The sequence below is a fragment of the Coregonus lavaretus genome, assembly GCF_964263955.1.
Source record: "Coregonus lavaretus genome assembly, chromosome: 17".
In the NCBI taxonomy this organism is placed as follows: domain Eukaryota; kingdom Metazoa; phylum Chordata; class Actinopteri; order Salmoniformes; family Salmonidae; genus Coregonus; species Coregonus lavaretus.
The window spans coordinates 1,395,026-1,421,869 of NC_140004.1; the positions used below are offsets into that span (position 1 = coordinate 1,395,026).

At 44.0% G+C, this 26,844-nt stretch overlaps 1 protein-coding gene across 1 annotated transcript; it reads right to left on the bottom strand.

Annotated features, from left to right (window-relative positions):
- Positions 1-1,803: 1,803 nt before the first annotated feature.
- LOC311144474 (creatine kinase S-type, mitochondrial-like) lies at positions 1,804-26,844 on the bottom strand (the record flags this gene model as incomplete). The annotated part of the gene is made up of 9 exons (XM_084180498.1): positions 1,804-1,920; positions 2,094-2,219; positions 2,404-2,538; positions 12,657-12,780; positions 14,776-14,861; positions 15,794-16,015; positions 16,174-16,269; positions 16,449-16,647; positions 26,696-26,844. 9 exons carry the CDS (start codon positions 26,842-26,844, stop codon positions 1,804-1,806), a joined length of 1,254 nt encoding a protein of 417 aa, XP_084036624.1.

A 26,844-nucleotide genomic window follows, 5' to 3' on the forward strand; every position in this document is an offset into this window, starting at 1 on the left:
ATAAATCTCTGCTATAAATCACATACAGATTACATTCATGGATTTTCAATACTTTTTCTTGGTTGTGTTGTGTATTTCAGTAGTGCCTGGGTGTTCCCTGGCCAGATCCATAGCATGAGAAGAAACTCAGGGCCCTTAATAATATAATGTATTACATTTGGAAAGCACTTTTCATTACACAAGAATAATCTCTAAGTGCATAAAATAGGTATTTGATGTCATTTTCTGTTCTTTGTCCAGTCATATTCTCCTTTAAGCCACAGAGAGGTCACCACTAGAGGGCATAATATAACTACTGAACAGCAGACATTTAGGCCTACAGCTTGGAAGCTACCTGTGGATCATGAATATAAAATAAGACACAATGCACTAGCACATGCACACACACACACACCAGATAGAGGTGAGACATATGATACTGTGTTCTAAGAGGTTCTGAGGTCAAGTTGCATGCCTGCTCACGTGTGCGTGTGTATGTGTAAGACAGCCAGGTGGAGTGAGGGGTAAAATGTTTCCCTATAGTCCTGCCTGTGATCACGCACTCTAGTCAGAGAAAGGCTGGATGGCACGTAGCACTACCCTATAAATACTCACCTGGATTCGTTCCAAACCCTACAGTGTCTGTACACTGACTCGTCACTCACTCACAATCTCTATCTCTCTCAAATCACTGCCATTATTCCTTTCCTTCAGATTAGTCTATGGGCCTACGAGAAAAAGGTTGCAATCCACACTCTGGGGATATGTACAAAGACACAGTTTGGAGGTTTCACAGCTGCCATTTTACACATAGCCTCGTTCCCAGAAAAATTGTGCGTATAAGCGTGTAACAACTCAAATCTAACCTATGTGGGACTGAACTAAATATTTGTCTTTATTTGAGCTTAGTGAATCACATGACTGTGAGGCATTAAGAAACGTGTAGAGTGCTAGGACTTGGCGACAGGACTTTTTGCAGTGCTTTCTATTATTTAGCGAAGACCATGTTAGAATTTTTTGTCCACCAGACCTTCAGATAAAATAGATTATTTTGCACCTGACATTGAAGTGGAGAGGTGAGGTGAGGATTGAGTGGGGAGATGAGTAGTAAGTAGAGAGGTGAGGGGTGATAGACAGTGTTTTAGTCAACTTTTTCTGGGCTGTCTGTAATGAGCTTGGCTTGGTGCTCCTCATTAAGCCCTTTATGGCAGGTAACAGGTCCAACAGTGCACCAACCAATGAATGACTGGGGGTTGGCAGTGAGTTGTCTGAACGTTAGCAGATAGTTGTCTGGAGTTCCATTTGGCTCCCAGTGCACAAATACGTCCTGGAGAGTCCTGAGATTTTTCATCACCTCACTGTATAATCCTTCTTTATCTCATTCTAGACTCTGTTTGTTAGCAGTTAATGTCGACAGGAATTTCTTCTCAGCTGGAGTAGGATACAACAGCAGGGGTGTGACACACTCAGGCAGTGGAAAATTACGCTAACCCTTAATTGTGCTAACCCCAACACTAACACTAATGCTAATGTAGCATAATTGCTGCATACATGACTGCATTTAGGTGTGCTTACGTTCCATTACATCCCCATTGTGTACCATCAGACAAACAGCAGACTACACTCCCAGGCTAGGTTTGTCAAAATGACTTTATTGAGTTTAGAGTTCATGTACACGTAATGAGTTCAGTGTTTCTCGTACATTCGTACAATCACATAACTTATATGTAATGAAGTTCTGATACACAGACACGTAAGACCCTCAGTTTAGCAACCAGTGGTAGGAGGACCTGCCCTATTCCAGGGTTCACGGCAGTGGAGGGTTCACTTGCTAAACTGGGAGACAGGGGCGGGGACATGGATGTTCTGCCCCTTCTCCAACTTCTTCTCACAGTCGATTAGGTAGTTCACACCGTCAATCAAACATTGGACCAGCTCCACCTATCACAGCACAAAAGAGAAACAGGGAGAATTACTCTTCCAAAATATCAAACCTGGTCACACAAAAGTTTAATAAGTGTATAATGAACAGTTACACAGTTATTACGACTCTATTTCTTCCTCATTCCCTTTGTCTCTTTCTTCTCCATCCCCCTCTCTTTTTTTTTTTTTACCTCCGATTTGCCCAAACGGTCATTGTTGGAGAGGTCAAAGGTATCTCCGGTAGCAGCTGTGTCCACTCCGCCTGTACCCCTCTTCTGTAGCCGCATGGCGTCCAGAATCTTAGGGAAGCGAGGGTCCTGCACACATACAAACACACACACACAACGTTTTTATTATTATGTTATGCCTCTTTTTGTATTTGTGGACTATGTGTGTGTCTGTGTGTGTGTGTGTCTGTGTGTGTGTGTGTGTGTGTGTGTGTGTGTGTGTGTGTGTGTGTGTGTGTGTGTGTGTGTGTGTGTGTGTGTGTGTGTATGTTACCTTGCTGAGGTTGGGCAGGCGTACGTGTACCCCAGCCCTAAGTCCAGTGCCCAAGTTGGAGGGACAGGTCAGGATGTATCCAAGATGCTCATTCCACATGAACTCCCAGCCTCTCTCCTGAATCAGACGCTCTACCTAGTGGACAGGAGGTCACGCACACAGACAGAGGGAGAGAGACTGACATTACGAATTGTGCAACACAATCTCCAAAGAAAACCCCATACCTCACCATAACTGCAACAACAGAGATATGGAATGTACAGCTGAGTGTCAAGTGATAATAGCATGAGCTGAACTATTTACTGTTGAATGTGGATTGTCTGCTCACCATAACACTGTGTACGCCAGCTGAGCTAAAGCTGTGGCATTAAGCTAGCTTGGAACAGCTAACACAAGCTAACAGAATTCTTCAGGTCTTAGGTAAAGTTACCCATCCACGGTTCTGTGCAGCAGTGGCGGTCAGTGCCTTATTTCTATTACAGCATATTGGATGACTGTCATTCATATTCCATTCACCCAGCTAAATGTAACATCGATAGGTTTAGGCTACTACATGATACTCAAATTTTCCCTATACCCATCATGAGGTTGCTACAACCTATCCTATGAATGAAAGTTTACAACGTACGTGCACAGGTCGAGAGAAATTTGAGTAATCAAGGTGACAGATGTTGACACATTCAATACCGCCTTGCACACTCTTGCCTGCATCTAGCTGATCTATGGTGTAATAATTAGTCCAACAGTTGCAAACAAGAGTTTCAATTGGACAAATTCAGGCATGTTTATCCCCGTGTCATTCCATTTGCTTCCGTTTAAGAAACATTTATCAACAGAATCGGCGTAATGAATACAACCCTGATCACACTCAAACACAGTTCACTTTCATAGCAGCCACATTCAAACAGCATGAACCCTTTGATCGTTGTATTCCTTCTCGCATCTACGCGCTCTCCTCCTCTCAGCTTTTCCATTCGCTTGTGGACTTGTCAGTGACAACACATCAGCTTTCTGTGACCAGGCGAAAAAACATTTCCAAGCCAAACCTTCATATCAGAAACGCTAACCGCTACACACATCCTATGTTGTTGTCACCATATTAACATCATAGTCAACATAGCTACTAGAACTAACACGTTAGTAAACCCGCTACAATCATGCAGTACAGTCAGCAGCAAGCAGTTTAGCAGTTACACCGGCGGGCCCCTGTGGCAATAAATTGATAAAACCAAAAGCTTACCTTGACTTGGAAGAGTTCCAGTGTAGGATAGCCATAGCCAGCTAGCTAACATAGCATCCCTCTTTGTTTGAGCCGGGAGTAGGCTAAACTAGCTAGCTGCGTTCGCATTCGCTAGATATGGATCATATTATATCCCAGAGAAATAGAAGTGCAGTAATTGTAAGTCACCTAATCTATGTTCCTTTAACTGTTAGCTCTGAGGGTATTGTCTGCAATAATCATATGCACATAGAATTGAATTCTGTTACAGGAGGGGGTCGCAGTTCCGGAGCGACCCACTAGGTTTCATCCTCCGACAACTTAGGCACCTTCTCACTCACAGTATGGACTAATCAGTATCCTATTGGTGTCACCTGTGTCTACCAGTTCACCTATGTATTTATGCCCTCACTTCCCTGTGTTCCCTTGCTCAGTTTTCTCTGTTAGTTTCTGTATGTCCAGCAGTACTACTCAGTGTCTGATCGGAGACCTATGTACAGGTACTTGAGAAGTGTTCTCCCTGTTTCGTTATTTGTTTCAATCGAAGGTAGTATTTCGTATTTTGGCTGTCAGCCGGTTTTTGGAGACTTATTTGCTCCGCCTTTCTTTTATCTTGATAAGTCCGTTATTTTGTATTTTGGCTTCGGGACCACCAGTAAATATCCTTGTTTCACCATCTCTGCCTACTGCCTACTGTATATCCTGCACCGCACCTGGGTCACACCTCACACCAACCCTTACAGAAAACTGAGCCAATATGGACCCAGCGGAGGCAGCACAGTATTGGAGCACATTGGCAACACAGGGAGCTATGCTGAACCAACACAACCGCAGCCTGCAGCAGATCATCGAGAATCTCCGCCAGCTGACGAACTCCGTGCAGAGCCGGGTGGACACCGGACCAGCCCCGGCAGCCATCTCCAGTCACGCCTGCGACATCGCGGGAACCCCGTCTACCACCTCCGGAGAGGTATGACGGACATCCAGAGGGCTGCAGGGAATTCGTCACCCAGTGTTCCCTGGTATTCAGCCAACAACCATCCTCCTTCCCGACGGAACAGGGCCGGGTGGCCTATATCATCACTCTGTTGACGGGTCTGGCCCTTTCCTGGGCTACCGCGGAGTGGGAGAGCCAAACTCCGGCATACTCAGACTCCTACCAATTCACCCAGAAGCTACGCAAGGTGTTCGACACCTCTCAGGTGGTGTCGGGGCATAAGGCCGGGAGGTGGTCCACGGCCTGTCGGCAGGTTGACCGTTCGGTGGCAGACTACTCCGTGGCGTTCCAGACCTGGGCTCGAGAAGCAGGATGGGAGGAGGCCGCCCTGGTCATCCTTTACGCGCAGGGGCTATCGGAGGGGATGAAGGACGAACTCTCCTTCAGGGAGCTGCCTGAGCGACTGGACGGCCTCGTCGAACTCTCGGTGCGGGTAGAGAATCGGCGTCATGAGAGGGCGCATGAGAGGGGGATGACGCAAGGCACGCCTCCGCGTCCCCCTATCAACCCGGATTCAGGGAGGATATGCCTCAGGAGGAGACTATGCAGCTGGGGGCGGCGCGCTGCTCCCATCCTGTTCCGGTCTCCATCGACCATTCATCAGCCCAAACCACTGTCCCAGACCACCTACCAGTCCTCACCTCTTCCCCAGGTCCCGCACTCTGAACCGCCTAACGCCCTAGCGGCGGTTGCCACTGGGAGGAAGGCGGGCTACAGACTCCTTCACCGGCCCAGACCTGGCAGGCGTTCCCCGGGAGTATTGGGATCTGGGGGAGGTGTTTAGTAAGAGGCGTGCCAAGGGCCTACCTCCTCACAGGCCATACAACTACGCTATCGATCTCCTACCGGGCGCCATGTCCACACGAAGGCGATTGTTTTCCTTGTCCCGGCCGGAGATGCTGGACATGAGGGAGTATATCGACGCGGCACTCGTCGAGGGTCACATCCGTCCCTCTACCTCACCCGCAGGCATTGGCTTCTTCTTTGTGGGGAAAAAGGGGACGTGGGCAGTGGCCGTGCATTAATTACCAGGCGCTCAACGACATCACGGTTAAGAACCACTATTCACTACTCCTGATTACGAAGGCATTCGAGTCGTTGCAGGGAGCCCGGGTCTTCACCAAGCTGGACTTAAGCAATGCCTACAACCTGGTGAGGATTCAGGAGGGGGACTACAGTGTCTTCGTGTATTTGGATGACATCCTAATATTCTCAATGGACATGAGTGAACACCAGCAGCACGTTCAGCAGGTCCTCCAACGCCTTCTGCATGTTCCACACAGAGACAGTCTCCTTCCTGGGGTTCATCATCACCCAGGGGGACCTACGGATGAACCCAGCTAAGGTCAGCGTGGTACTGGATTGGCCGCAGCCCTCATCCCTCAAGCAACTACAGTGGTTTTTAGGGTTTGCTCATTTTTATAGCCGATTTATTCGCAATTTTAGCTCCCTAGTTTCTCCCCTGACAGCACTCACCCAGACGAGTGTGCGCTCCTTCACCTGGATCCCGGAAGCGGCCTACTGTATATCCTGCACCACACCTGGGTCACAGCTCACACCAACCCTTACATAATTCCACTGTTTGCACTGAAACTGTCTGCCTTAAGAAAATGCCCACTGTGGGCAGCCCACTGTATACCATTGACTCAAATGTAAATGTCACTGACATGTCTACCTCAGATCAGCCTCTCAGAATAGTACTAAAAACAAAAAAGCAACCCAGAAAAGGACTAAAAATAGCCCATATTAACATATGTAGCCTGAGAAACAAGGTTCATGTAATTGACAACTTATTAACATCAGAAAACATATATATTATGGCCATCTCTGAAGCACACTTGGATAATTCCTTTGATGACGCAGTAGTAGCCATACATGGTTATAGAATATATAGGAAAGATAGAAATGCAAATGGCGGAGGTGTTGCCATGTTTGTCCAGAGTCATATTCCTGTTAGGCTGGGGCTCCTGAGTGGTGCAGCGGTCTAAGACACTGCAGCTCAGTGCTAGAGGCATCACTACAGACCCTGGTTTGATTCCAGGCTGTATCATAATCCGGCTTTGATTGGGAGTCCCATTGGGCGGCGCACAATTGGCCCAGTGTCGTCCGGGTTTGGCCGGGGTAGGCCCTCATTGTAAATAAGAATTTGTTCTTAACTGATTTGCCTAGTTAAATAAAGGTTAAATAAAAATAAAAATAAAAAATAGGCTGAGAGAGGATCTCATGTCAGATGATGTGGACGTAATATGGCTACTGGTTCATCTGCCTCACCTAAAGCCTATTCTCGTAGGAAGTTGCTACAGACCACCAAGTACTAAAAGTCAGTATTTGGACTATATGTGTGAAATGTTAGATAATGTATATGATATCAACAGAGAGTTATATTTTCTGGATGACCTAAATATTGACTGGTTGTCATCAAGCTGCCCACTCAAAAAGAAGCTCCAAGCTATAACCAGTGCCTGCAATCTCAAATCAAATCAAATTTTATTTGCCACATGCGCCGAATACAACAGGTGTAGACATTACAGTGAAATGCTTTTTTAAAGTAAATATATTAAAGCAAATAACTAAAGAGCAGCAGTAAAATAAAATAACAGTAGGGAGGCTATATACAGGGGGGTACCGGTGCAAAGTCAATGTGCGGGGGCACTGGCTAGTCGAGGTAATTGAGGTAATATGTACATGTGGGTAGAGTTAAAGTGACTATGCATAAATAATAGACAGAGTAGCAGCAGCATAAAAGAGGGAGGTGGGGGTAGAAGCTGTTGAGAAGACTTTTGGACCTAGACTTGGCACTCCGGTATCGCTTGCCATGCGGTAGCAGAGAGAACAGTCTATGACTAGGGTGGCTGGAGTCTTTGACAATTTTGAGGGCCTTCCTCTGACACCGCCTGGTATAGAGGTCCTGGATGGCAGGAAGCTTGGTCACAGTGATGTACTGGACCGTACACACTACCCTCTGTAGTGCCTTGCTGTCGGAGGCCGAGAAGTTGCCATACCAGGCACGTGATTCAACCATCCAGGATGGTCTCGATGGTGCAGCTGTAGAACTTTTTGAGGATCTGAGGACCCATGCCAAATCTTTTCAGTCTCCTTAGGGGGAATAGGCTTTGTCGTGCCCTCTTCACGACTGTCTTGGTGTGTTTGGACCATGATAGTTCGTTGGTGATGTGGACACCAAGGAACTTGAAGCTCTCAACCTGTTCCGCTACAGCCCTGTCGATGAGAATGGGGGCGTGCTCAGTCCACTTTTTGTTCCTGTAGTCCACAATCATCTCCTTTGTCTTGATCACGTTGAGGGAGAGGTTGTTATCCTGGCACCACACGGCCAGGTCTCGGACCTCCTCCCTATAGGCTGTCTCATCGTTGTCGGTGATCAGGCCTACCACTGTTGTGTTGTCAGCAAACCTAATGATGGTGTTGGAGTCGTGCCTGGCCATGCATTCATGGGTCAACAGGGAGTACAGGAGGGGACTGAGCACGCACCCCTGAGGGGCCCCCGTAGTCTGTAATAGTTTTCAAGCCCTGCCACATCCGACGAGTGTCAGAGCTGGTGTAGTACGATTCAATCTTAGTCCGGTATTGACTCTTTGCCTGTTTGCTGGTTCGTCGGAGGGCATAGCGGGATTTCTTATAAGCTTCCAGGTTAGAGTCCTGCTCCTTGAAAGCGGCAGCTCTACCCTTTAGCTCAGTGCGGATGTTGCCTGTAATCCATGGCTTCTGGTATGTACGTACTGTCACTGTGGAGACGAAGTCATCGATAAACTTATTGATGAAGCCAGCGACTGATGTAGTGCACTCCTCAATGCTATCTGAAGAATCCAGGAACATATTCCAGTCTGTGCTAGCAAAACAGTACTGTAGTTTAGCATTTGCATCATCTGACCACTTTTTTATTAACCGAGTCACTGGTGCTTCCTGCTTTAGTTTTTGCTTATAAGCAGGAATCAGGAGGATATAGTTATGGTCAGATTTGCCAAATAGAGGGTGAGGGAGAGCTTTGTATGCGTTTCTGTGTGTGGAGTAAAGGTGGTCTAGAGTTTTTTTTCCTCTGGTTGCACATTTAATATGCTGGTAGAAATTAGGTAGAACGGATTTAAGTTTCTCTGCATTAAAGTCCCCGGGCCACTAGGAGCGCTGCCTCTGGATTAGCATTTTCATGTTTACTTATGGCCTTATACAGCTCATTGAGTACAATCTTAATGTCAGCATCGGTTTGTGGTGGTAGAAAAGCTACAAAAAATATAGATGAAAAGTCTCTTGGTAAATAGTGTGGTCTACAGCTTATCATGAGATACTCTACCTCAGGCGAGCAAAACCTTGAGACATCCTTAGTATTAGATTGTGTGCATCAGCTGTTGTTTACAAATATACACAGACCGCCAGCCCTTGTCTTACCGGAGTCAGCCATTCTATCCTGCCGATGTAGCGTATATCCCGTCAGCTGTATGTTGTCCATGTCTTCATTCAGCCACGACTCGGTGAAACATATTACAGTTTTTAATGTCCCATTGGTAGGATAACCGTAATCTTAGGTCGTCCAATTTGTTCTCGAATGATTGAACATTGGCTAATAGGATTGATGGAAGAGGCAGTTTACTTGCTCGCCATCGGATCCTTACAAGGCACCCCGACCTACGTCCACGATATCTCCGTCTCTTTCTCATGCGAATGACGGGGATTTGGTCCAGCTCGTTGAAGAAAAAATCTTTGTCCAAAACAAGGTGAGTAATCGCTGTCCTGATATCCAGAAGCTCTTTTTGGTCATAAGAGACGGTGGCAGAAACATTATATACAGAATAAATTACAAATAATGCGAAAAAACACAAATAATAGTACAATTGGTTAGAGGGCTGGTTCAAGTCATCAGTCAGCTTACCAGGGTATTTACAAATAGAACAGGAACTAAATCATCCACGTGTATTGATCACATCTTTACATTTTAGTCATTTAGCAGACGCTCTTATCCAGAGCAGCTTACAGTTAGTGAGTGCATACATTTTCATACTGGCCCCCCGTGGGAATCAAACCCACACCCTGGCGTTGCAAGCGCCATGCTCTACCAACTGAGCTACACGTCTTTACTAACGTAGCAGAAATCTGCAATAAAAGCAGTATCCACACCAATCGGATTTAGTGATCATAATATAATAGACATATCTAGAAAAAACAAAGTTCCAAAGACTGGACCTAAAATTGTGTATAAACGATCATATAAGAGGTTTTGCAATGATTCCTATGTCGAAGATGTGAAAAAATATTTGTTGGTCTGATGAGTGTAATGAGGAACATCCGGACGCTGCACTTTCAGCATTTATGAAACTGCTTCTTCCGGTTACTGATAGGCATGCACTCATCAAGAAACTGACTGTTAGAACTGCCAAATCCCCATGGATAGATGATTAATTGAAAAACTGTATGGCTGAGAGGGATGAGGCAACGGGAATAGCAAATAAGTCTGGCAACACAGCAGACTGGCAAACCTACAGTAAACTGAGAAATCACGTAACTAAACTAAACAAAAAAGAAGAAAAAACTACACTATGGAGAAAAGATAAATTATATAAAGAATGATAGTAAAACACTCTAGAATACTTTAAATTAAATTCTAGGCAACAAATAAAACTTGAATAACTTTTTTTGTTGACAAGATTAGCAAAGTTAGTTATGACATGGAAACAACTCATGCTGAGCCTTCATATTCATGCATAATGGACCGAATAATGAAAGACAAGCACTGTAGTTTGAGTTCAACAAAATGGGTGTGGAAGAGGTGAAAAACGTGTTGCTATCTATAAATAAGGACAAACCACCTGGCACCAACAACCTGGATGGTAAATTGCTGCGGTTGGTAGCGCAATACATTGTGACTCCTGTTTGCCACATCTTCAATTTAGGCCCAGTAGACGGTGTGTGCCCTCAGACATGGAGGGAGGCAAAGGTCATTCCACTACCCAAGAATAGAAGAGCACCCTTTAATGCTTCAAACAGCCGACCAATCAGCCTGTTTAAAAGTGCTTGGCAAACTTTTGGAAGAAATTGTGTTTGATCAAATACAAAATTATTTTACAGAAAACAATTTAACAACAGACTTCAGCATGCTTATAGGGAAGGGCACTCAACATGCTCGGCACTGATACAAATGACTGATGATTGGCTGTAAGAAATTGAGAGTAAGAAGATTGTGGGAGCTGTTTTGTTAGACTTCAGTGCAGCTTTTGATGTCATTGATCATTACCTATTGCTGGATTTCCATCATCTGCCTTATTATGGATTGAGTTACCTATTTCATAGAACACAGAGGGTTTTCGTTAATGGAAGCCTCTTTCATGCAAATTCAGTTAAATGTGGTGTACCGCAGGGTAGCCGGCTAGGACCATTAATGTTTTCTGTTTTTACAAATGACCTTCCACTGACCTTGAATAAAGCCTGTGTGTCTATGTACGCTGACGACTCAACAGTATACACGTCGGCTGCAACAGTAAAATAAATAACTGAGAAAAATTAACATAGAGCTCCAGTCAGTTTTAGAATGGGTAAGTAGCAATAGGCTAGTGCTAAATATCTCAAAAACTAAAAGCATAATTTTTGGGACAAATCACTCGCTCAACGCTAAACCTCGTTTAGATCTATTATTGAATAATGTGGCTATTGAGCAACTTTAGGAGACTAAACTGCTGGGTGTACCCTGGATAGCAAGCTGTCATGGTCAAAATAGACTCAATGATTGCTAAAATGGGAAGAGGTATGTCCATGATAGGGTGTTGCTCTGCCAGACAGGTACTGCAGGCCCTAGTTTTGTCGCACCTGGACTACTGCCCAGCTGTGTGGTCATGTGCGGCAAAGAAGAACATAGGTAAATTGCAGTTGGTCCAGAACAAAGCAGCACGTATTGCACTTAGATGTACATGGAGGGAAAGTGTCAGTAACATGCATGTCAGTCTCTCCTGGCTCAAAGTTGAGGAGAGATTGACCGCATCACTATTGGTCTTTGTGCGAGGTATTGATGTGTTGAAGTTACCGGACAGTCTGTTCAAGCAGTTGGCACACAGTTAGGACACTCATCGGTACAACACAAGACATGCAACCAGAAGTATCTTCCCAGTCCCCGGGTCTAGAACAGAGGCTGGGAAACGCACAGTATTAAATGGAACTCTCTGCCACCCCAGGTAACTCAAGCTAGCAATAAAACAAAAAAATTGATTTAAAAAACACCTTATTGCGCAAAGGGGACTGTGAAGAGACAGCCATTTTACATATCTTGTATTGTAATTTGCACTGTACTTTGTATTAGATCTAGCTATTGTGTGTATGTACCGATATGTAGGCTATGTGTGACGTTTTAAATGTATGTATTTCAGTCCTTGACTAATAATGTTCTGTACTATGTATTATGTAATGTTTCATGTGGACCCCAGGAAGAGTAGGTGATGCTTTTGCAGTGGCTAATGGGGATCCTAATAACTACCCCAAATTGAAAAAAAAAACTATATAGCTATCTCTCGGTCTCTCTGTCTCTCTTTCTTGCTTCTCCTTCATTTTTGAAGGAATTACTTTGTTCAAAACTGTTCAACTATTGTCTTCTCTCTCTTTGAGTCAACTACTCATCACATTTTATGCACTGCAGTGCTAGCTAGGGTGGACAACATGTCAGTTCATGCTACAAGAGCTCTGATAGGTTGGAGGACACCCTCCGGGAAGTTGTCATAATTATTGTCTAAGTCTATGGAAAGGGGTGTATTGAAGTCAATGTACCCAGAGGAGGAAGGAAACTAGCTGTCCTCCGGCCACACCATGGTGCTACCCTACAGAGTGCTGTTAAGGCTACTGTAGACCTTCTTTGCAAAAAAATGTATTTTAATCAATTATTTGGTAACGTGAATATATTTAGTATAGTTTTATCTAAAAAGGATATTTTCTTTTTTTTTCTCCACTATTTTTATTTTTATGAAATTGACTGAGGAGGATGGTCCTCCACTTCCTTCTCTGAGGAGCCTCCACTGCTGTACACAGTCCATCAATGTGTGTGTGTACCTCTTTGAGTCCCCGGCAGAAGCGTTCAAACACTCTCTTCATGTTGCCTCCCTTCTCCATGGAGATGACCCTGGTATGGTCTTCCTCGTTGATCCAGATCAGGAAGGTCTTCTCATTGTTGTGCCTTGGGGATAGTGAAGAGGATAGGGGAGAGGAAGGAAGGAAGGGAGAGAGAGAGAGAGAGAGAGAGAGAGAGAGAGAGAGAGAGAGAGAGAGAGAGAGAGAGAGAGAGAGAGAGAGAGAGAGAGAGAGAGAGAGAGAGAGAGAGAGAGAGAGAGAGAGAGAGAGAGAGAGAGAGAGAGAGAGAGAGAGAGAGAGAGAGAGAGAGAGAGAGAGAGACATAGAACATGAGAAAGCGGAGAGTACTCTGAGTACTCTCAACAGCAGTAACTGTTCCAGGTCTCAGGCGTAAGACCAAGAAAACAGATAATGTGTTCCTGTAAAACAGGAGAAATAATGACACAGTTGGCTTGTGTCTTGAAATCTTCTCTCAGTTTAATTTAATAAAATATATATAAAAGGTGCAACAGTGTCAATTATCTCAGTTGTAGCAATTATCATTTCACAGTTACATAAAATAACTATAGTAAAGAAAGTACATTTCCCACCTTTTCCCATTCCATCTTCAGTCCCCTAAACTATTACATAACCATAGCTATTGATATCCAATAACCAAAATAAAGCTATCCAATAAAAATAGTGCAAATTACATAGCTGTTATGTAAAACCACCAAATTGTATATTTGTCCAATACATCCCAAAGATTACCCACTATAAAAATATAATTAAACATGCTTCTCAAAGTTATACATTACGAGTTCCAATCAGTGCACAGTTAACACTAAAATGCATGAACAGCTAAACAAGGCTAAATGTTCTGAATTCTGTCGCTATACATTTCAAAAGTGCTAAACAAATAGTTATTTTGACTATGTCCATCCTAGATCGCTCATTAATGTCTTAATCGAAATTACGGATTACCTCTTTTCCGCTTGTCGTCCCCTTATGCCATAGTTTGTACATCTCAATTGTCATTAGAAACCACATTTGTTTAAGCAAGTCAGCCATATCAGCTATGTTTTTTTAAAAGGCAGTAAATGAGGCTGAATTAACTGTTTCGCTGCCAGAGAAGGCTCTGCTGATAGTCAGGTGTAGCAGTGGAAAGATGTTGGGACTGCTGTTGGGACCCTGCTGTTGGGACAGCTTTATGTAGGCCCTAACAGTTTGTGGGCACTGTTTGTCACCGTTATAGTGCAATTAATGTATTGTTTAATGTTGTGTTGTGTAGTGGCTTTTCTGGCATGCATCCCAATTTTTTTTTTTTGTTTGCCCCACCAAGATTTACTAAGCAGGTTTTGTTAAACTGGAGGAGTTTGCTACATAGCTCTTCAAAGCTAGACATTAACTTAAGGTGCACTTGAGTATCAATATTTGGGTTAGCATTAGCTACATTAGATGATTTATCTAAGGATTCATTAGTACAATATATAGGTATCTAAATCTGAGCCATCGTTTAATTTAATAAAGTCCCCAGGAGCTTAACATATTTTTATCACTTTGAAATGTCCACGATGCCATTTTGTTTAGGTTCACCACTATTTTAAATCCTTTCCACCTAGCGTGGCTCCAGTCATTTTAATGTTGAGGCTTAGCATTTCCTTATTTTTATAAAAATACTAAGAAATGCAACACAACCCATTGTATAGTTAGCTAAACATGTTATATAAACATATATATTTTTTTACACATTACTAAGCTGTAAAACAAGAGAAATAATGAGACAGAGAAAAGTTGGCTTGTGACCATCCATTTTGTGTGCATCACATAACCAAACATCTCAGCTGCTTCTTAACACACAGGCTGACCAGCTCTGGTTAGTTACTGTATGAGGAGGACAAATGGCTAAAACAGGCGGTGTGACACGTAAATTAGGCATCTGCAGTGATCAAGCCATGCCATGGTGAAAGTTATCTTGTCTAAATATGTTCATTGTTAGCCGAAGCATATCGTTCCTTCCAAGTGATTCCTATTACCAAGGGACTTCAAAAGCATTCACTCACACACAGACACGTAAGCACACATACACACACACAGGTGCAGCAGGCCTCATGCACCGTACCAGATGCCTCTGGCGTCGGGCCAGTCACGGGCCATGAAAGCACAGGTGAGCAGGGGCGATACAGGCTTGTCAAAGAGGAAATGATCCTAGAGTGGAGGGGGAAAGGAGGGAGGGAGAGAGAGAGGGGGGAGAGAGGAGAGTGGTAAGGAGGGATGAAAATGACAACGAAGGAAAGGAAGGGTGAGAGGGAGGAGAGGAAAAAGAGGAGAAGAGAAGGAAGGATCAGGGTCACTGAGAAGGTGGCGGGAGGATGAACCAAGGAAAGAGAAGCATATAATTGGTTGACCATCGTCTGAGGCAGCAGATGAATGGTTGACCATCGCCTGAGGTACACCGTTCTCATGACAGCACTGTTCACCTATAGGGCTCACAATGTCAGCACACTAGGTCCTCTATTTAATAAGGAACACTAGTCTTCAGGGCAACACCATTCACATCGCTACAGGGCACTCTTTTTGGCAGGGTGAACTATTCTTCAGGGCAGCGCCACTCACGTCACGATAGGGCCCACTGTTTGGGGGCCCACTATTTGCCAGGATGCACTATTCTTCAGGGCAGCACCACACACATCATGATAGGGCTCACTTTTTGGGGGCACACTATTTGGCAGGGTGCACTATTCTTCAGAGAAGTGCTTTTAAAATAGAGTTCACTAGTTCTTGGGGATGCATTACTCCTCTCAGCCTTACCTGATCCCACGCACATCAGGCCAGTCTTTGGCCATCCCAGCAGCCGTAAGCAGCAGAGACACAGGCTTGTCAAACAGGAAGTGCTCCTGATTGGCCAGCACATGGACAGAGGGACCAGCGGTCATTAGAGGTCAAAGGTTCAATTTAGTTACACTGACCATAGACCATAGAATAATATCAACTAGCTCATTCTTGCACATTAGTTGTGATGAGATGGCCACGTTTGTCCTTTATAGCATGGCCATCTAGATGTGTACGTGTGTGTGTGTGTGTGTGTGTGTGTGTGCATGGGTGTGCATATGTGTGTGCACGAGTGTGTGTATACTCACGTCAATAAGGTTCTGCTGCTCTTTGTCTGTCATGTCTCCCAAGCTGTAGTAGCGTCCAGCCAGGTCTCCTTTCAGACCAGAAAGGGCCTGAACTGCAACACGCTCCACCTCACGGCGCTCTGAGCGTGTGCAGGCTGGCGGCAGGCTCAGCCCGCGGATACTACGGCCGGTACGCACACGAGATGACAGGACATATTTCTCATCAAACATACCGTTTTTGATCTGGACAGGGAGAGGGAATCGGAATCACTCAATCAATCAGTTAAATCTTACTGCTTTGCTCCAAGTTGGGCTCGTTCAAACCTGCCAGTACCAAAAGGAGGGGGGGAGTGGATAAATGGGAGGAGTACAGGGACCAGAATGGAACCAAATCTTGTTACCTTAGATGAGTCCAGGTCAGTAGGATGTTTCATGTTTTGAGGGTCGTATCCGTTGTGTCTGTCCTTAATGACTGGGTTAAACAGATCGCCAAACACCTGGGGACGCACACACAAGAGACTTTACATTCAGACAGCTAGTCAAACTCAACAGGTATCTAAATATGGGTGATCTGTACCACTCAGGACCATGTTAGCCCACCATGCTAAAACCTGCGCTTAAACTCTATGTTAACACAAACCTTCAGGTCTTATGCAGCAAACACACACACGCGCACCTCATAGCTCTCTTCGTCTCCAGCCACCATGCCCACGGTCTTGATGAAGGGGTGACCAGGGTTGTCCACCCCAGTCTGGATGCACTGGTCCAGGCTCCAGTTGTTGGGGGTCAACTTGTCCCTCAGCTTACTATAGATGGCCGGGGTCAGGCAAGACGCCATGCAGTTGTTATGCTTCCTCAGGTCAGGGAAGTCAGCACTGAAAGAGAGAGGAGAGAGAGAGAGAGAGAGAGAGAGAGAGAGAGAGAGAGAGAGAGAGAGAGAGAGAGAGAGAGAGAGAGGAAGGGAGGGAGGGAGGGAGGTGGAGGAGAGAAAGGAAAAGAAGATAGGAAGAAAGACAAAAAGAGGGAGAGAGAGCAAATGATCAACAAAAACACACACAAACACTGGGTGAATAAGATTCCATGAAACTAGAGTCACCCTCATAGAGACAAAAACAACCCAATGTACAGCCTAATGCCAATCTCATGTTGTCAGTTTTGTCTTCTTTCTGGCTAGTGGGAACTACCAGTTAGTATAGGTTACGTCCCAAATGGCACCCCATTCCGTATTAAGTACACTTCTTTTGACCATCCCTGGTCGAAAGTAGTGCACTAGATCAGAAATAGGGAGCCAATAGGGACACATCCATAGAGTCATTCAGGAACATAAGTCACGTGACCAGGAAATAGGAAGCAAAAGGTTTGAGTGGTGATAGAGCGCTTCTGTGAATATACAGTACCAGTCAAAAGTTTGGACACGCCTACTCATTCAAGGGTTTTTCTTTATTTTTACTATTTTCTACATTGTAGAACAATAGTGAAGACATCAAAACTATGAAATAACACATATGGAATCATGTAGTAACCAAAAAAGTGTTCAACAAATCAAAATGTATTTCAGATTTTAGATTCTTCAAATTAGCCACCCTTTGCCTTGATGACAGGTTTGCACACTCTTGGCATTCTCTCAACCAGCTTCACCTGGAATACTTTTCCAACAGTCTTGAAGTAGTTCCCACATATGCTGAGCACTTGTTGGCTGCTTTTCCTTCACTCTGCGGTCCAAATCATCCCAAACCATCACAATTTTGTTGAGGTCGGAGGATTGTGGAGGCCATTTAATCTGATGCAGCACTCCATCACTCTCCTTCTTGGTCAAATAGCCCTTACACAGCCTGGAGGTGTTTTGGGCTATTGTCATGTTGAAAAACAAATGATAGTCCCACTAAGCGCAAACCAGATGGGATGGCGAATCGCTGCAGAATGCTGTGGTAGCCATGCTGGTTAAGTGTGCCTCGAATTCTAAATAAATCACTGACGGTGTCACCAGCAATGCACCCCCACACCATCACACCTCCTCCTCCATGCTTCACGGTGGGAACCACACATGCGGAGATCATCCGTTCACCTACTAAATCTCAAATTTGGACTCATCAGACCAAAGAACAGATTTCCACCGGTCTAATGTCCATTGCTCGTGTTTGTTGGCCTAAGCAAGTCTCTTCTTCTTATTGGTGTCCTTTAGTTGTGGTTTCTTTGCAGCAATTCAACCATGAAGGCCTGATTCACACAGTCCCATCTGAACAGTTGATGTTGAGATGTGTTTATTACTTGAACTCTGTGAAGCATTTATTCGGGCTGAAATTTCTGAGGCTGGTAACTCTAATGAATTTATCCTTTGCAGCAGAGGTAACTCTGGGCCTTCCTTTCCTGTGGCGGTCCTCATGAGAGCCAGTTTCATCATAGCACTTGATGGTTTTTGCGACTGCACTTGAAGAAACTTTCAAAGTTCTTGAAATGTACCGGATTGACTGACCTTCATGTCTTAAAGTAATGATGGACTCTTTTACTAATAGTAAAAATAAAGAAGAACCCTTGAATGTGTAGGTGTGTCCAAACATTTGACTGATAGTGTATATATATTCGTTTATTTTATTGGCCCATCCCGGAGGACAAAAGTAACTTTGTTACAAATATATGTTTACATAATGGTACTTTTTCACATAATATCACATAACATTTTTTATTTTATATGCACATTTGGATTCATTGGATTTTATTACATTTGAATTCATAGTGCTCAGACATGTCCAGTAAACATTATATATATTCTTTTCAGTCACAACTATTACAGATTAATAATTTGTACAGATTAAATCCATCCCTCAGCTTCTCTCAGCCCATCTCACCTATCTCCATAGACCACCTCTCTTGATTTCCTTATGCCATATATTTTTCAACTGTACTGAGATGTCTTACATAGATTCTGAACCTTTCTAATCGCATATTAATATTTTTGCCAAGCGTATTGACTATGGCTTTCCAGATGGCCAACATTGCTATTTGTAGGGTTTATTTTACAACAATGTTATGACTTTTTAGCCACTCCTGAACCTGTGACCAGAGACCAGCTAAAAGGGGGCAATACCAAAATAGATTATCCAGTGATTCAATCTCTTCATAGCAGAATCTGCATAGTTGACATGGTTGTCAAGCTCTTAATAAATTTTGCAGTATTTTGTTTTTTATACATTATTTTTTACATTAATAGTTCAGAAAGTGTTTAGAATCATTACATACAGCCGGGAAAAACTATTGGATATCAAAGCGGCGGTAAATCACCAGCATTACGACCAGGAATACTGCTCTCCCGAAGCAGATCGTTTGTTTGCTCTCCCCAGGGCAATTGAACTGATTCCAGCGACTGACCTAAAACATTGCCGGCGGAGGAGAGGCACTCGGAGCGGCCTGCTGGTTCGACTTAAGAGGCGCGCACACCACCCACCGCTTCCAAGTATACTACTCGCTAATGTTCAGTCTCTGGTTAACAAGCTCGACGAGCTCCAGGCAAGGATTTCTTTCCAGAGAGACATCAAGGACTGTAACATACTTTGTTTCACGGAAACATGGCTCTCTGGGGATATTCTGTCGAAATCGGTCCAGCCAGATGGGTTCTCAGTTCATCGCGCAGAAGGAATAAATATCTCTCCGGGAAGCAGAAGGGCTGAGGTGTGTGTTTCATGATTAACGACTCATGGTGTAATTGTAGTAACATACAGGAACTCAAGTCGTTCTGTTCACCCGACCTAGAATACCTCAGAATCAAATGCTGACCGTATTATCTCCCAAGATAAAAAAATTCGGTTATAGTCACGGCCGTGTATATCCTCCCTCAAGCCGTTACCACAACGGCCCTCAAAGAACTTCACTGGACTTAATGCAAACTGGAGACCACAAATCCTGAGGCTGCATTTATTGTAGCTGGGGCATTTTAACAAAGCAAATTTGAGGACTAGGCTACCGATGTTCTATCAACATATCGACTGTTGTACTCACGCTGCTAAAATCCTCGACCATTGCTATTCGAACTTCCGGGATGGTTATAAGGCCCTCCCCCCCTCCTTTCGGCAAATCTGACCATGACTCCATTTTGCTCCTCCCTTCCTACAGGCAGAAACTCAAACAGGAAGTACCCGTGCTAAGGACTATTTAATGCTGGTCTGACCAATTGGAATCTACACTTCAAGATTGTTTTGATCACTCGGACTGGGATATGTTCCAGGTAGCTTGCAAAAATAATTTAGATGAATACACTGAAACGGTGACTGAGTTTATCAGGAAGTATATAGGTGATGTTGTGCCAACTGTGACTATTAAAACCTACCCTAACCATAAACCGTGGATAGATGGCAGCATTCGCGCAAAACTGAAAGCACGAACCACCACATTTAACCATGGGAATATGGCAGAATACAAATAGTTAGCTACTCACTCCGCAAGGCAATTAAACTGGCAAAACATCAGTATAGAGAAAAAGTGGAGTCACAATTCAACGGCTCAGACACGAGACGTATGTGGCAGGGTCTACAGACAATCATGGACTACAAAAGGAAAACCAGCCATGTCGCAGACTCCGACGTCTCGCTTCCAGACAAGCTAAACACCTTCTTCGCCCGCTTTGAGGATAACACAGTGCCACCGACGAGGCCCACTACCAAGGACTGTGGCCTCTCCTTCTCCGTGGCCGACGTGAGTAAGACATTTAAGACTAGTCATGGATCATATCACTTCTACCTTACCTGTCACCCTAGACTCACTTCAATTTGCTTACCGCCCCAATAGATCCACAGACGATGCAATCGCCATCACACTGCACACTGCCCTATCCCATCTGGACAAGAGGAATACCTATGTAAGAATGCTGTTCATTGACTATAGCTCAGCATTCAACACCATAGTACCCTCCAAGCTCATCATTAAGCTCGAGGCCCTGGGTCTGGACCACGCCCTGTGCAACTGGGTCCTGGACTTCCTGACAGGCCGCCCCCATGTGGTGAAGGCAGGAAACAACATCTCCACTTTGCTGATCCTCAACACTGGGGCCCCACAAGGGTGCGTGCTCAGCCCCCTCCTGGACTCCATGTTCACTGGCCAAGCATGCCTCCAATTCAATCATCAAGTTTGCAGACGACACAACAGTAGTAGGCTTGATTACCAACAATGACGAGACCGCCTACAGGGAAGAGGTGAGGGCTCTGGGAGTGTGGTGCCAGGAAAATAACCTTTCACTCATCGTCAACAAAACAAAGGATATGATCGTGGACTTCAGGAAACAGCAGAGGGTGCACCCTCCTATCCACATCGACGGGACCGCAGTGGAGAAGGTGGAAAGCTTCAAGTTCCTTGGCGTACACATCACTGACAAACTGAAATGGTCCACCCACGCAGACAGTGTGGTGAAGAAGGCGCAACAGAGCCTCTTCAACCACAGGAGGCTGAAGAAATGTGTCTTATCACCTAAAACCCTCACAAACTTTTACAGATGCACAATTGAGAGCATCCTGTCGGGCTGTATCACCGCCTGGTATGGCAACTGCAATTATTTCGGTCAATGGTGAGCTTACCCGTGATGTGATGAATTGTAAATAGTAATTGCTATTAGCCAATTCATATTGTGGTTTCCGTCAGCCGAGAGTTAGCTAAATATGACTGCTTGTCTTACATCAGTCTTTCCTCAGTTAGCGCTAGGACTAACGTAGTCTACATTTTCCGGTTTGGATGATTGTGTTAAGCTGTCACTACTTCTGGGAAACTGGTCACATTCAGGACATCCCTTTGAAAGGACAGTGTTTGTGCAAAATGTTTCTGTGAAAAAACAGTGTGGCCAGCTCAAATGCCAATCAAAACTGGACGTTCTAAATAAGTATTCTAATCACACCGGTTTGAGCGTACGCTGCAGTGACCACTGTAGAATAATCACACCCGTTTGTTGGTACGTGTCAAAGGGTTAAATACATGTAAAAAACAACAACAAATGTTTCCTGATCTCTCCTATATCTCTCAGATATAGGATAGACACTTCAAAACAAACTTCCTTTAGATCATTTTGGGGACTATCTGTTGTTCAATGTGGTGAATCTGTTATTCAATGCGTTTTTATGGGCTAATAGCATTAAGGCCAAAACAAATGTTTTATCAAATAATTGTTTTATATATTTTGTTTATACTTCAAGGGGTCTTAAATTTCAAAATCAAATAGCAAAATGATCCTTGGTATGACCTTCTTAAAACAATTCCATATAGCTTGGACAGGGCTTAGACTCTTATGGGTTAAAGAGTTAATCAGTGTAATTTCTCTATAAATAGACAGGTATTTACCTCTCCATGGTTGCAAGATCTTGTCATTTTGGTTAATTTTTAAGTTATTTTATATCTTTAGGGATATGAAAACCAAGTATCTCTACTTCACCATCAGCACATTTTATAGGGTAATGTGAATGTTGTGTCTTTTAATGATCCAATATGTACTATGGTACACTTATCATAATTAGGTTTTAGTCCAGAGAGGCTAGAGAAGTTGTCTGTGTAGTGATCCAGATTGCAAACTTGAATCATCAGCATGAATTCAAACATTTGTTTTTAGGCTGTGGATTTCTAAACCCTTGATGTTATTGTTCAATCTTATCTTAAGAAAAAGCATTTTGATGGCCATAACGAATATGGAGACAATGGACATCCTTGTTTATCTCCTCTGGACAGTTCAATATTTTCTGAGAATTAACCATTATTTACAATTTTACATCCGGGGTTGCTATACATAACTTTAACCCATTGTACAAGAGATTCCCCAAAATGTAAATAGTCCAAGCATGTATATATACATTCTAGTCAAACTTTATCAAAGGCCTTTTCGAAGTCTGCTATGAAGACCAGTTCTGGTTTCTTTTAGGTTTCATAGTGTTCTACTATTTCAATTAATTGCCGTATGTTATCTCCAATGTATTGTCCAAGCCTGTCTGATCAGGATGCATACATCTTTCTAATTCTATTCTCTATGATTTTTGCATCACAACATTGAAGTGTAAGGGGCCTCCAGTTTTTTTAATGGATTGGATCTTTATACACTGCTCAAAAAAATTAAGGGAACACTTAAACAACACATCCTAGATCTGAATGAATGAAATAATCTTATTAAATACTTTTTTCTTTACATAGTTGAATGTGCTGACAACAAAATCACACAAAAATGATCAATGGAAATCAAATTTATCAACCCATGGAGGTCTGGATTTGGTGTCACACTCAAAATTAAAGTGGAAAACCACACTACAGGCTGATCCAACTTTGATGTAATGTCCTTAAAACAAGTCAAAATGAGGCTCAGTAGTGTGTGTGGCCTCCACGTGCCTGTATGACCTCCCTACAACGCCTGGGCATGCTCCTGATGAGGTGGCGGATGGTCTCCTGAGGGATCTCCTCCCAGACCTGGACTAAAGCATCCGCCAACTCCTGGACAGTCTGTGGTGCAACGTGGCGTTGGTGGATGGAGCGAGACATGATGTCCCAGATGTGCTCAATTGGATTCAGGTCTGGGGAATGGGCGGGCCAGTCCATAGCATCAATGCCTTCCTCTTGCAGGAACTGCTGACACACTCCAGCCACATGAGGTCTAGCATTTTCTTGCATTAGGAGGAACCCAGGGCCAACCGCACCAGCATATGGTCTCACAAGGGGTCTGAGGATCTCATCTCGGTACCTAATGGCAGTCAGGCTACCTCTGGCGAGCACATGGAGGGCTGTGCGGCCCCCCAAAGAAATGCCACCCCACACCATGACTGACCCACCGCCAAACCGGTCATGCTGGAGGATGTTGCAGGCAGCAGAACGTTCTCCACGGCGTCTCCAGACTCTGTCGCGTCTGTCACATGTGCTCAGTGTGAACCTGCTTTCATCTGTGAAGAGCACAGGGCGCCAGTGGCGAATTTGCCAATCTTGGTGTTCTCTGGCAAATGCCAAACGTCCTGCACGGTGTTGGGCTGTAAGCACAACCCCCACCTGTGGACGTCGGGCCCTCATACCACCCTCATGGAGTCTGTTTCTGACCGTTTGAGCAGACACAAACACATTTGTGGCCTGCTGGAGGTCATTTTTCAGGGCTCTGGCAGTGCTCCTCCTGCTCCTCCTTGTACAAAGGTGGAGGTCGCGGTCCTGCTGCTGGGTTGTTGCCCTCCTACGGCCTCCTCCACGTCTCCTGATGTACTGGCCTGTCTCCTAGTAGCACCTCCATGCTCTGGACACTACGCTGACAGACACAGCAAACCTTCTTGCCACAGCTCGCATTGATGTGCCATCCTGGATGAGCTGCACTACCTGAGCCACTTGTGTGGGTTGTAGACTCCGACTCATGCTACCACTAGAGTGAAAGCACCGTCAGCATTCAAAAGTGGCCAAAACACCAGCCAGGAAGCATAGGAACTGAGAAGTGGTCTGTGGTCACCACCTGCAAAACCACTTCTTTATTGAGGGTGTCTTGCTAATTGCCTATAATTTCCACCTGTTGTCTATTCCATTTGCACAACAGCATGTGGAATTTATTGTCAATCAGTGTTGCTTCCTAAGTGCACAGTTTGATTTCACAGAAGTGTGATTGACTTGGAGTTACATGGTGTTGTTTAAGTGTTCCCTTCATTTTTTTGAGCAGTGTACTTACCTTCTTGCTGTTTATCTGCAAGTCTACCGTTTTTATAGGAGTATTTAAAACATACCCCAAACTATTTAATACAATTCCATGATGCATTCTTTCACTGTCATTCAGTTAAGCCTGTACTCGATTGAACAACGTTGGTACTTAATGCTGGTAAAACCAAGTAAATGTAATTTTACAAGTTGTGTAAAAATGTATCGGATGATTTATGCATACGTACTTTGTATGGTGCCCTCATTGATCGTGTCCCAATTATCAATAGCTGGGCATCTGGATTAACGAAAAGATATCTTTCAGAAAAGTATGTTGATGGCAATTAAATAATTAAAATGATTCTATAAGAACAGGTCCTGTCTTTTGTTAAATAGCAGAAAACTAATAATTCAGTCAACATTCATTCCGGTTATTGACTATAGCGATATAATCTATATGAATGCAGCTGCCACTGTATTGAAGCAATTGGACGCAGTTTATCATAGCACATTGTGCTTTATTATGGACGATAGGTTCAGTACACATCATTGCATTTTGTATCAGAAAGTAGGCTGGCCCTTCTTGAAGTCTCGTAGATCGATGCATTGCGTTCTTTTTGTCTATAAAGCCTTCTTGCATAATGTTCTCCATACCTTACCTCATTGTTAACCTTAAGACGTATAAATTACCAGACCCAGACTCAGGGATAGCTAACCCTGGAGATCCCTTCAATCTCCACCTAGTTAAGTAAATCTGCTTTTAGTTATTTTGCGCCTCATGTGGAATGATCTCCAAAAGTCCTTAAAGTTGGTGGAGTTGCACGTTTCAAGTTTTATTTGTCACATGGACAAGTACAGTGAAATGCTTAAGCCCTTCCCAACAGTGCACTATTCAATATCAAAATAGTATTTTTTTTAAACAAGAGAAATAAGAAGTAAGAGAGGACGATTTGTTGTTGTTGTAGAATGGCAGTACAAATGTAGAATGTGCAGCGATACTGGCGTAGTTAAGGTAGATATGTACATGTAGGCAGGGATTAAAAGAAAGTGACTGGTAGCCGGATAAAGAATAATAATAATAATATTAAACAGTATGGCAGCAGCATAAGTGGTGTGTGTGTGTGTGTGTGTGTGTGTGTGTGTGTGCGCGCGCGCGCAAGAGTTTCAGTGTAGGCATGATAGGCAGATATAAATGTAAACTGAAAAGTGACTGGTAGCAGGAATATATAAATACTTATGGGAAAATACTAATGGTAATATATACATGTAAGCAGGAGACCAGTGGTAGGCTAAATATATATAGTACATACTAAGGGGTAATGGAAATATAATCAATGAACAGCAGTGTAGTGGTAGTTATAAATCTAATCAATAATCATTTTAGCAGCAGTGTTGGTGTGAGGGTAGGTGTGTGTGTGCCTGTGAGTAAGAGTGAGTGAAGGTGTATGTGTCTGAGTGGGTAGAAACCTGTGGATGGGCATATAGTCAGTGTGGATAGTCTGTGGGAGAGGGAGAGCAGTAGTTAGCCATTTAACAGTCTTACACTCACACACTACAGGCCCTCGTAAATTACCCTGTCACACAGCAACATGGCTTCTAGATCTAAAGTTGGCCAAACTCTCATGATATATGACTGTGTCGTGATATGGTGTTGGGTTGCAATTTGAAATACTTGATGGGTACATGTATGAGGAATGTATATGGTGAGGTCAATGGAGGTTGGATAAGATGTATGGGTCTGGAAAGTTACTAAGTATAAAAATGTATGCACTCACTAACTGTAAGTCGCTCTGGATAAGAGCGTCTGCTAAATGACTAAAATGTAAAATGTAAATGTAAGTGAGGGAAAAGGCAATCACTTGGTTGCGGTCACGGATAAGGTTGGATAGCTGTGGATTAGTGAGGAATGTGGGCCGAGGTCAGGTCAGATGAAGGGAGAAGGAACAGTTTTATTACACACATCACTTAACTTCCTGACTAGCAACATAGATATATTGGCTGTCTAGATGTGCAAGGAGGAGACTCCGCCTAATAGGAGAGTATAAATAATTGTGCTGGTTGAAACATGTCTTTGTCTTTTCAGCTGTTTGACCCAGTGGGTGAATACATTTGGTTTGAGCTTTGACTAGTTGTCCGTTATTTTTTCACTCTGTTTGTCAGAACCTAACAATGGTTATTACAGCTCTTATAAAGATCAGCTGGGTTTCAGTCCAAAACCCACATACAGTATGAACATTATTTGCCAAAATGTGGCACACACACACACACACACACACACACACACATACATAAATAGAGAGAGAGACCTACCTGGGAGGGTAGAGCTTCCTTCTCTCAGCAGCGGCGGCATTGCCATTGTCGGTCAGAAGGTATCCTGATGCAAGGGTGCCCACCCCGAGGCTGGCCAGAGCCACAGCCGTGTGATGGCCAGACAGCATACGTGTGAACAAGCTCGCCAT